Genomic DNA, 12,711 nt, shown 5'->3' on the forward strand with positions numbered 1-12,711 from the left:
CCCAGCAGAGCATGCTCCAATTTGCTTCAGCAGGGGAAAAAAATTCCTTCCTGATCCCCCAAGAGGCGATCGGATTTTCCCTGGATCAACTTTACCTATGTTAGTACCCAGTTATATTATGTACATTCAGGAAAGTATCCAGGCCTTTCTTAAAGCAATCTACTGAGCTGGCCAGAACCACCTCTGGCGGGAGTCTATTCCACATTTTCACAGCTCTAACTGTGAAGAAACCTTTCCGTACTTGAAGATGAAATCTCTTTTCCTCTAGACGTAAAGAGTGCCCCCTTGTCCTCTGGGTTGACCGTACAGAGAACAACTCAACACCAAGTTCACTATATGGACCCCTAATATATTTGAACATGTTGATCATATCCCCCCTTATTCTCCTCTTCTCAAGAGTGAATAAATTCAGTTCCTCTAATCTTTCCTCATAGCTGAGTTCCTTCATGCCTCTTATCAGTTTGGTTGCCCTTCTCTGCACTTTCTCCAGTTCCCCGATATCCTTTTTGAGAACTGGTGCCCAAAACTGAACTGCATATTCCAGATGAGGTCTTACTAATGATTTGAACAGGGGCAAAATGATATCTCTCTCTCTGGAGTCCATACCTCTCTTAATACAGGAAAGGACTTTGCTCGCTTTGGAAACAGCAGCTTGGCATTGCATGCTATTATTGAGCTTATGATCTACCAAAACCCCCAGATCCTTCTCCACTATGGATCCCCCCAGTTGTACTCCCCCTAGCATGTATGATGCATGCATATTCTTAGCCCCCAAGTGCATAACTTTACATTTATCAACATTAAACCTCATCTGCCACATAGTCGCCCAATTAGACAGTGTATTGAGGTCGGCTTGTAAATTGGAGACATCCTGTAAGGAGGTTATTCCACTGCATATCTTGGTGTCATCTGCAAAGACAGAAATGTTACTTTTGATCCCAGACCCAATATCATTTATAAAGATGTTAAAAAGTAAGGGTCCCAGCACTGAACCTTGGGGTACACCACTGATAACCTTAGACCATTCAGAGTAAGAATCATTAATCACTACTCTCTGAATTCTGTCTTTTAGCCAATTTTCTATCCATTTACAAACTGATATTTCCAAACCTGTAGACTTTACCTTACACATGAGCCGTGTGTGGGGAACTGTATCGAATGCTTTTGCAAAATCCAAGTATACCACATCCACCGCCACCCCTCTGTCCAAGGTTTTACTTACCTCCTCATAAAAAGAAATCAGATTTGTCTGACAACTTCTGTCTTTCATGAATCCATGTTGTCTGTTGCTTAAAGTGTTTTTGTTCAGCAAGAACTCGTCGGTGTGGTCTTTTATTAAACGCTCCAGTATCTTCCCAGCTATAGAAGTTAAGCTAACAGGTCTATAGTTACTTGGTAAAGACTTTGATCCCTTTTTAAATATAGGCACCACGTTCGCCCTGCGCCAATCCAGTGGGACTATTCCCATCATTAATGAGTCCCTAAAAATTAGATACAATGGCTCTGAAATTACAGAGCTCAATTCTTTTAGGATCTGTGGGTGGATGCCATCAGGGCCAGGTGCTTTATCCACCTTTATTCTGTCTAAATATTTCTGGACCATATCACTTTTGAGCCATTGTGGATCATTTGGGGCTGTGTCACTATCACCCCCATCATGGACATGCGCTCCCCCATGCTCTTTTGTGTACACAGAGCTGAAGAAAGTATTTAATAAATTAGCCTTCTCTTTGTCCCCAGTCACCAACTCTAGATTATTTTGTAAAGGGCCTACATGCTCAGACTTGACCTTTTTACTATTAATATATTTGAAGAATTTTCTGGGGTTTGTCCTACTATCTTTTGCAATCTGTCGTTCGTTTTAAATTTATGCATCCTTGATTTCCTTTTTACATATTCTGTTAAATTCTTTTTAACATTTAAATGTCACTAGTGATCCTTCATTTTTATATTTTTTAAAAGCTCTTCTCTTATAGTTTATAGCTTTTTTAACTTTGGCTGTGAGCCACATAGGTTTTGTTTTTAGCCTTTTAAACTTATTGCCCATGGGAATATACTTTGCAGTGAGGTCCCAAACAGTCTTTTTGAAGAATTCCCATTTCTGTTCTGTGCCCATTGAAGCAAATATTCTCTCCCAGTCTAAGTCCTGGAGAGCAGCCCTCATCCTTGGAAAATTTGCTCTCTTGAAGTTAAGTGTTTTTATCTTACCCGTATGTATTTCTTGTTTAGCGCTAACATCAAAGGAAATCATGTTATGATCACTGCTACCCAGGTGTTCCTTTATCTGGACATTAGTAATAAGCTCTGCATGGTTTGAGATTACCAGGTCCAACAGAGCTTCATTCCTAGTTGGGGCCTCAGTAAACTGGGCCATACAATTGTCATGTAATAGGTTTATCATTTTTTGCCCTTTAACTGTCCCAGCAGTGCCATTACTCCAGTCAATTTCTGGGTAGTTAAAATCCCCCATTATTATCACTGTCCCAGCCCTTGCAGCCCTTTCCATCTGTGCAAGGAGCTGAGTCTCCACCTCCTCATTAACATTGGGTGGTCTATAACAAACTCCAACGATTAACTTTGAACTACACCCATCTAAATGCAGTTCCACCGATAATGCTTCAGACTCATCACACTCTCCATCCACCAGGTCCTCTTTCACACTTGCTTTGAGATCACTTCTCACATAGAGACAGACCCCGCCACCTTTCCTTTTTACCCTGTCTCTCTGAAAGAGTGCATAGCCAGGAATATTAATAGCCCAGTCATGTGAGGATTGAAGCCAAGTTTCAGCAATACCGATTACATCATAGCTCTCCTCATGCACCACAGCTTCCAACTCACCTATTTTGCTTGGCAGACTTCTGGCATTGGTGTACAAACACTTTAATGCATTATTAAATTTTGCTCTGGTGTTTTTCATATTTTCAGTAGTACAAATTGCCCTAAAGTTTTCAATGGCTGTTTGCAACATGGGAAATTTCTTGTCACCTGCCATATCCCACCCCCCATCTATCCCCATTCTACCCTCCATTAATGTCTGACCCCTAACTGACCTGTCTGCCCAATGTAATTCTGGTTCATGTTCTTTGGACAATTCCTTTAATCAGTGTATAAGGTAACATTTTTATTTTCATATGCTGTATTCTGTATCTTTGCATGCTGTTCACATCAACAAAGAAGATATAAGATTATATATATGGTATTGCATACTCAGTGCAGTGAGTACAAAATATATACCTTATGAATTGTCATCTTATTTGAACAACCTTTGCAAAGAGTACATAAATCAGCATAGACAGCTGACGTATGTTAGTGTATAAATTGAAATAGTTAAAAGCCAAGCAGCAAAGCTATGTGCTGCATTGCAGGGAAGCTGGGTGAACAGAAGTTCTACACGCCCAGTCAATTCCAGCATTAGCCTACGCTTTCAGGCAGCAAAACTGCACATTCAAACAATTGCAGTGCTGACAACAGCAGACAAAACGAAGGCAAAGACTGATTTGCCAAATAATATACAGTTTAAAAGACTGGATACCTAGACAACTGAGTGTATTCTACAGTATTAAGTATCCCTTTTGTTCAGTTTCTACCTATCCCTTCACCCCACCATGGACACATCTTCCAGTGTTCTTAGGATAAATTAGCACATTTACTCCAAAAAATATTTCAGACATTAAGCCCATTGTAGGCATGCTTATGCTAATATTTCAAATAACCTTAGATGGCGAAATAGAGAAAAAAAAGACAACCATTGTGAATCGTTCATTAAAACAATAACTACATTTAACACAATGACATAAAAATATAGTGTACACAACAAGACTAATCAATACCAAACACACAAAGACTTATGGACTTTCCAACGTAAAATGTGCAATCAGATTGTGTTGTTGGAAATTCCGATTGTGTGTGGGCTCCATCAGACTTTTATCCATTGGAATTTCCGACACACAAAGTTTGAGAGCTGAATCTAAAATTTTCCAACAACAAAATCCGATCATTTAAATTCCGATCGCGTGTAGACAAATCCAATGCACAAAGTGCCACGCATGCTCAGAATAAATTACAAGACGAATGCTATTGGCTACTGGCCTCTTTATAGTCCCGTTGTACGTGTTGTACGTCACCTCGTTCTGAACGATTGGATTTTCCAACAACTTTGTGTGACCATATGTATGCAAGACAAGTTTGGACCAAAATTCGGCGGAAAAAATCAGACGGATTTTGTCGTTGGAATGTCCAAATGTACAGGGCATTACTTTGAAATCTGTGTGGTATAGCGAACAGGCTTTACAAGTTGTACAATATGTACAGTAGTTTTAAGAACAGCATGGCTTTTGTGGAATTCTGAAGACCTTCCTAAAATATCTTGACCAAGATGTAGCGCACGCATGATCTCCTAGATCATTATAGTACAGAGCCTTTTCAATCAGCAAGGAGATAAGGGACTCTTTTTCCAATATGCCATAGAATAAATCATTGTCATTTAAGACTGGTCCACATTGACCAGTTGTAGCTTGGCCAGGTGCCTCTTTGGCTAGTCACCTCCAACAGAACTTGTTCAGAACATAGATCAGGATACAAACCAGGTATTGCTGCCTAACTTAACACTTTATCAAAAAAAAACCTTAAAAAAATAAAATAAATAATGGAATTCATGGTAGAGACCCTATTCATACTATGGGGGTTATTTACGAAAGGCAAATCCACTTTGCACTGCAAGTGCACTTGGAAGTGCAGTCACTCTAATTCTAAGGGGTAGATCTGAAATGAGGGGAAGCTCTGCTGATTTTATTATCCAATCATGTGCAAGATAAATGCTGTTTTTTATTTTCCTTGCATGCCCTCCTCGGATCTACAGGGACTTTACTTCCAGTGCAAAGTGGATTTCTTTTAATAACTCCCTATATGTCACATTATCATGAACACTTGATGTACAGTGTGAAATACTGTACATCTCAAGATTACCACGCGTTCCTGATTTACTTTGTGGATTTTCAAGTGGCCTTATCTATATTTTACACCTGGCGAAAACAATAGCGATTGAACACAGTTTTTTAATTTGTCCTAGCACATTTAAAGTGTCATTGTACTGTGCAAAAACAGTAAAAGTATTGCAGAAGCATTGTTGTAGTTATCATACTGTGTCTAATCACATTTCATTTACTGTCTTGATGTAACTTTTGAATTTGAATGTTATTGTGGGAAGTAGTAGGGATTCTACTTGTTGACACCATACCTGGAAATACCAAGTGTTTCTTTCCAGCTTATTAACAAGTTATGATTTTATTACTTAGTATCCAGTTATTTATTTTAGTATGTCACATAGGGTTAATTGGTCCCCTATGTTGAGATTATTTGTCCAATGTTGTATCATAAGCATATAATTCCATATTGTTTGTAGAAAATCTAGAGGTAGACAGTTTTTAAAAGCTCTACAGAACATGCATATAACTAAATCGATTGGTGGACCCTGCTTACCCCATTGTGCCAACTCAGATTTTATATTTAACCTCATCTTTTGTTAGTTTAAATCCTAAGGCCGCAGCTTCTTAATATGCATACTGCTAGCCATTATTTTTTCTGCTTACCGTAAATACCCTTCATTTATCCTTTACATTGAAAAGTTATTCGCACTTGGTCCACATAACTCCTGCTCAGATTAATTTGGCTGGTTACTGTCTAACATTTCTATTATCTTACTCTCTGTTAAAATGTTAGTAGACCCCTTATTTCTTCCTCCAATAACATGAAATGATTTCTGAGTTTTGCTGCTTCAATGTTTCATTGTCTTTCATTGTACAGAGTGGCTTCACGCCGTTACATATTTCTGCACACTATGGAAACGTCAATGTTGCTACACTCTTGCTCAACAGAGGTGCTGCCGTGGACTTCACAGCCAGAGTAAGAAAAGATATTACAATTCTTGCCTTTCTGATGGTTCATCTTTTTAGGCCAAATCGTTTTTCTGTATTTTTTTGTAATTCAGTTGAATCTTGTTCAGCATCAAACCTTACCATGAAATTGGATATAGTAGGAGAGATATTAAAATATAGCAATAATTGCATGTGAAATTTGAATATAATGTAATGATATAATATTAATCTGCAATACAGGCAAGTAGTTACCTTTGCAAGATAGCATTTATATATATTTTTAGTCACTTTACATTGATGTTCGGTGGCAGCTTGCATTGCAAGCAAACATATTTTATGTTTTAAGCTAGGAAAATATATTAAAAGCTGTAAAATCTGATTTAGACCTAGGTATGATAAAAACTATTTTCTTTTCTCTGGGTGCACAGAATGGGATTACCCCTTTGCATGTGGCTTCTAAAAGAGGAAATACAAACATGGTGAAGTTATTACTAGACCGCGGAGGACAGATCGATGCCAAAACCAGGGTAAGATATTTCTTATTATTCATAGGTGCATTTCAAAAAATATCATCAAAAAGTTTATTTATTTCAGTAATTCAATATAAAAAGTGAAACTCGTATATTATATAGATTAATTGCACACAGGGTGATATGTTTCAAGCATTTCTTTCTTTTAATTTTCATGATTATGGCTTACAACTAGTGAAAAACAAAAATCCAGTATCTGAGAAAATTTGAATATTACATAAGACCAATAAAAAAAGGATTTTAATACAGAAATGTTGGCTTTCTGAAAACTATGTCCATGTGCAGTATGAATTACTGCATCAATGCGGCGTAGCATGGAGGCGATCATCCTGTGGCACTGCTGAGGTGTTATGGAAGCCCAGGTTGCTTTGATAGCGGCCTTCAGATCATCTGCATTGTTGGGTCTAGTGTCTCGTATCTTCCTCTTGACAATGCCTTACAGATTCTCTATGGGGTTTAGGTCAGGCATGTTTGCTGGCCAATTAAGCACAGTGATACCATGATCAATAAACCAGGTATTGGTACTGCTGTAAAATGAAATCAGTATCTCTATAAAACTAGTCAGCAGAGGGAAGCATGAAGTGCTCTAGAATTTCCTGTTAGTGGGCTGCACTGACCCTGGACTTGATAACATACAGTAAACTAACACCAGATTAAATGACTCCCCAAATCATCACTGCCTGTGAAACTTCATACTGGACCGCATCCAACTTGGATTCTGTGCCTCCCCACTCTTCCTCCAGACTCTGGGACCTTGATTTCCAAATGAAATGCAAAATTTACTTTCATCCAAAAATAGGAATTTGAACCACTGAGCAACAGTCCAGTCTTTTTTCTGCTTTGCCCAGATTTGTCCTTTGTCAGATTCTTCTGACATTATCTCTGGTTCAGGAATGGCTTGACACAAGGAATGTGACAGTTGTAGCCCATGTTCTGGATTTGTCTGTGTGTTGTGGCTCTTGAAGCACAGACACCAGCCGTAGTCCACTTCCCCCCCCAAATTCTTGAATGGCCTTTGTTTCACAAGCCTCAAGACTGCAGTTATCCCTGTTGCTTGTGCACCCTTTTCTACCACATTTTTTCCTTCCACTCAACCTTCCATTAATATGTTTGGATACAGCACTCTGTGAACAGCCAGCTTCTTTAGCAATTACCTTTTGTGACATACCCTGCTTGTGGAGGGTGTCAATGACTTCTGGACAACTTTCAAGTCAGCAGTCTTCCCCATAATTGTGTAACCCACTGAACCAGACTGAGAGACCTATTAAAGGCTCAGGAAACCTTTACAGGTGTTTGAGTTAATTAGCTGATTAGAGTGTGACACCACGGGTCTGCAATATTGAACTTTTATACAATATTCAAATTTTCTGAGATACTGAATTTTGGGTTTTCACTATCTGTAAGCCATGCTCATCAATGTTAAAAGAAAGAAATGCTTGAAATATATCACTGTAATACATGAGTTTTACTTTTTGAATCGAATTACTAACATCAACTACAATTTTGATAGTCTGTTTCTTTGTAGATGCACCTGTATATATATATATATATATATATATATATATATATATATATATATATACACACAGTATCTCACAAAAGTACACCCCTCACATTTTTGTAAATATATTATTATATCTTTTTATTTGGCAACACTGAATAAATGACACTTTGCTACAATGTAAAGTAGTGAGTGTACAGCTTGTATAACAGTGTAAATTTTCTGTCCCCTCAAAATAACTTAATACACAGCCATTGATGTCTAAACCTCTGGCAACAAAAGTGAGTACACCCCTAAGTAAAAATGTCCAAATTGGGCCCAAAGTGTCAATATTTCTTGTGGCCACCATTATTGTGGCACTACCTTAACCCTCTTGGACATGGAGTTTACCAGAGCTTCACAGGTTGCCATTGGGGTCCTCTTCCACTCCTCCATGACAACATCACGGAGCTGGTGGATGTCAGAGTCCTTGCGCTCCTCCACCTTCCATTTGAGGATGCCCCACAGATGCTCAATAGGGTTTAGGTCTGGAGACGTGCTTGGCCAATCCATCACCTTTACCCTCAGCTTCTTTAGCAAGGCAGTGGTCGTATTGAACGTGAGTTTAGGGACGTTATCATGTTGGAATACTGCCCTGCGACCCAGTCTCTGATGGGAGGGGAAAACAGAGAGGAGGGGGGGGGAGACGGGAGGGGAAAAACATAGAGGAGGTAAGGGATTCTCTGGTGGAGGTGGATAACTGGTCAGGGGGATGATAGTGATGAGGTGGCACTTCTGGCAGCACTTTGGTTATAAGAGAAGCAACTCTGAAGATATAAAAGGAAAAGAAAGGTGACTGAGTGACTATGCAAAATTTATTAGAGTGCGCAAAGGGTTAAAAGCACTTACAAGATCTTTGAGTGTTAAAAACATGATAAAATCAGGAGTCCTCATCTGTGGCATGATCCCCTCTGAAGGGAGGGATCATGCTCTGCTTCAGTATGTCACAGAACATGTTGGCATTCATGGTTCCCTCAATGAACTGTAGCTTTCCAGTGCCAACAGCAATCATGCAGCCCCAGACGATGACACTCCCACCACCATGCTTTACTGTAAGACATACTTGTCTATGTACTCCTCACCTGGTTGCCACCACACACGCTTGACACCATCTGAACCAAAGACGTTTATCTTGGTCTCATCAGACCAAAGGATATGGTTCCAGTAATCCATATCCTTAGTCTGCTTGTCTTCAACAAACTGTTTGTGAGCTTTCTTGTGCATCATCTTTAGAAGAAGCTTCCTTCTGGGACGACAGCCATGAAGATCAATTTTATGCATATGTGTGCTGTGTATGGTCTGAGCACTGACAGGCTGACCCCCCACCCCTTTAACCTCTGCAGTAATGCTGGCAGCACTCATTCTTCTATTTCCCGAAGACAACCTCTGGAACTGATGTTGAGCACGTGAACTCAACTTCTTTGGTCGACCATGGCAAAGCCTGTTCTGAGTGGAACCTGTCCTGTTAAACCGCTGTATCGTCTTGGCCACCGTGCTGCAGCTTTTTTTCAGATCCTCAAAGGGTTCTTTGCCATGAGGTGCCATGCTGAACTTCCAGTGACCAGTATAAGAGAGTGAGAGTGATAACACCAAATTTAACACAACTGCTCCCCATTCACACCTAAAACCTTGTAACACTAACTAGTCACATGACACTGGATAGGGAAAATGGCTAATTAGGCCCATTTTGGACATTTTCACTTAGGGGTGTACTCAATTTTGTTGCCAGCGATTTAGACATTGATGGCTGTGTGTTGAGTTATTTTGAGGGGGCAGCAAATTTACACTGTTATACAAGTTGTACACTCACTACTTTATATTGTAGCAAAGTGTCATTTCTTCAGTGCTGTTAGATGAAAAGATATGATAAAATCACAAGAATGTGAGGGTTGTACTCACTTTTGTGAGATACTGTGTGTGTGTGTGTGTGTGTGTGTGTTTATATATATATATTTTTAAATATTTGAGCATATCTTTTCATATCTTTTGATGTGACAACACTGAGGAAGTTGCACTTTGCTACAATGTAAAGTAGTGTGTGTAAAGCTTGTTTAACAGTGTAATTTTGCTGTCCCCTCAAAATAACTCAACACACAGCCATTCTTGTGTAAACCGCTGGCAACAAAAGTGAGTACACCCCTATATGAAAATGTCCAAATTGGGCCCAAAGTGTCAATATTTTGTGTGGCTGCCATTATTTTCCAGCACTGACTTAACTCTCTTGGGCATGGAGTTCACCAGAGCTTCACAAGTTGCCACTGGAGTCCTCTTCCATTCCTCCAAGATGACATCACGGAGATGGTGGATGTTAGAGACCTTGATTTATGTCTGGACTTTGACTGGGCCATTCTAACACATGAATATGCTTTGAGCAAAACCATTCCAATTCAGGTCTGGCTGTGTATTTAGGGTTGTTGTCCTGCTGGAAGGTGAACCTCTGCCCCAGTCTCAAGTCTTTTGCAGACTCTAACAGGTTTTCTTCTAAGTTTTGATTTGTATTTGGCTCCATCCATCTTCACATCAACTCTGAGCAGCTTCCCTGTCCCTGCTGAAGAAAATCATTCCTCCAACATTATGCTTCCACCACCATGTTTCACAGTGGGGATGGTGTGTTCAGAGTGATGTGCAGTTTTAGTTTTCCATCACACATTGGATTTTGCTTTTATGCATCACCTTCTTCCCCATGTTTTCTGTGTCTCCCACATGGCTTCTCGTAAACTGCAAACAGGATTTCTTATGGCTTTCTTTCAACAATGGCTTTCTTCTTGCCACTCTTGCATAAAGGCCAGATTTGTGGAGTGCATGAGTAATAGTTGTCCTGTGGACAGATTCTCCCACCTGAGCTGTTTATCTCTGCAGCTCCTCCAGAGTTACCATGGGCCTCCTGGCAGCTTCTCTGATTAATGCCCTTTTTGTCCGGCCTGTCAGTTTGGATGGACGGCCATGTCTTGGTAGGGTTGCCATACTCTTTCCATTTTTGAATGATGTATTTAACAATGCTCCCTGAGATGTTCAAAGCTTGGGATATTTTGTTATAACCTAAGCCTGCTTTAAACTTCTCCACAACTTTATCCCTGACCTGTTTGGTGTGTTTCTTGGCCTTCCTGATGCTGTGGCAATTGGTTCCACTAAATTTTAGTTAGGGGTATCAGAGTAAAGGTGGCTGAATACAAATGCATGCCGCACTTTTCAGATATTTATTTGTAAAAAAAATTGAAAACCATTTATCATTTTCTTTTCACTTCACAATTACGTGCTACTTTGCATTGGCCTATCACATAAAATCCTTTTTGGTTGTAACATGACAAAATGTGAAAAATTTCAAAGGGTCGGAATACTTTTTCAAGGCACTGTATTCATCTTGGGTTGTAGGAGATTACTCATAGACTTCAATTCTGACACCTTGTGCAAGCATAGAGAGGTGACTGTTACTGGGTTCTGGGATTGCTCAATGTAAACCTGTGAATAGCAGGTACGGAAGTGAGTATTGTATATATCTCTGTTGCCCAGCATGCAGCATCTGTGATGCTGCCCTCAGGGCCCTTGCAGACAGTAGTCTTTCATGTATATTACAGAAAGAAATATCAAATGTGGTTCAAGGATTTTTCAAGGGATTTTTGGGGAGCACAAATGTGAAAGCATTAATATGTTAAAGCACTGTAATCTCTAGCAGTCTTATGTGATGTGTCTAGGGTTGCCACCTTTTCTTCAAGTCAAACCCGAACACTATCGGCACACAGCAATTTTTTTTTTATAATATAAACTATACATATATTTTGCTATTAAATAACATTTTTAATCATATGACATTAATAACAAGAGTTCCCCTTTACATCGGAGTCAACAGAGTTCCCCTTTTACATCTGAACTTGCAGAGTTCCCTTTTACTGTAAGGGAGAACTCTGGGGACTCTAACATAAGGGATGCTCTGGGAACCCTGATTTAAGGGGGAACACTAAGAACTCTGATGTACGGGGAGGACTTTTATGTAAGAGGGAACACTGTGCCCTTTGGTGTAAAGGGGAACTCTGATGTAAAGGGTGCGTTGAGAACCCTGATTTACCTAAGTGTACTCTCTCAGAGGCAGGAGAGAGAAGGGAGGAGACTTCAGTCATAGACAGTGATGGATGGTGAGCTCACTCGCCCCTTGGCAGTCAGCACCTCTCATCCAGATGTATCTGAGGCTGCTGGACTTCTAATTAAGAGAGTAAGAGGAACAGATCAAGCCCTCTCTCCTCTCCTGTCTGTGTGTGTGTTTGGGGGGGAGTACTGGCTTTAGGCAGTGTGAAAGAGGGTGTAACAGACACTCTCAGCTTAGATAACTGCAGCCAGTAACCCTGCTGGGAAGCCATGGTCCAGTCTGAATAATGTGTCCGGGTTTCAGGCAGTCTGAAACCTGGACGCATGCTTCCAAACCCGAGCTGTCCGGGTGAATCCTGGACAGGTGGCAACCCTAGATGTGTCTCGAGTCTATGACTGTCTCCTGAAGCATGTCTTTTACACCAACTCCTATAGGATATCTGCAGTCTCTGACCATCTCCTATTGCATGTCTGCAGAATTTAACAGGTTTCTGTTGCAAATTACCAAATGTAATGTGCGTCTCGTTGCTGATGTTAGGGGCCGTACTTAATTCCCTCTTTATGAAGAAAGTTGACCATAATTGGTATTGGTTCCCCACTCTTACCATGGTAAAATGTTCCAATTACAGTATCTCAAAAAAATACATATCAAAGAGAAAGGACAGACACATGGCACTCTTGACTT

The 12,711-nt window shown here is 40.0% G+C and overlaps 1 protein-coding gene across 35 annotated transcripts in view; it reads left to right on the forward strand.

Annotated features, from left to right (window-relative positions):
• ANK2 (ankyrin 2) overlaps positions 1–12,711 on the forward strand; it is a 749,119-nt gene that overhangs the window by 549,848 nt on the left and 186,560 nt on the right. For all 35 annotated transcript variants that reach the window (XM_077476764.1, XM_077476769.1, XM_077476760.1 and 32 more), the window contains 2 exons: positions 5,806–5,904; positions 6,305–6,403. In XM_077476764.1, coding sequence (XP_077332890.1) covers positions 5,806–5,904; positions 6,305–6,403 — 198 coding nt within the window. The remainder of the gene's footprint in view (positions 1–5,805; positions 5,905–6,304; positions 6,404–12,711) is intronic.

This window comes from Lithobates pipiens, unplaced genomic scaffold (genome assembly GCF_037356315.1).
Source record: "Lithobates pipiens isolate NorthernLeopardFrog02 unplaced genomic scaffold, aLitPip1_a1.2 Scaffold_13, whole genome shotgun sequence".
In the NCBI taxonomy this organism is placed as follows: Eukaryota; Metazoa; Chordata; class Amphibia; order Anura; family Ranidae; genus Lithobates; species Lithobates pipiens.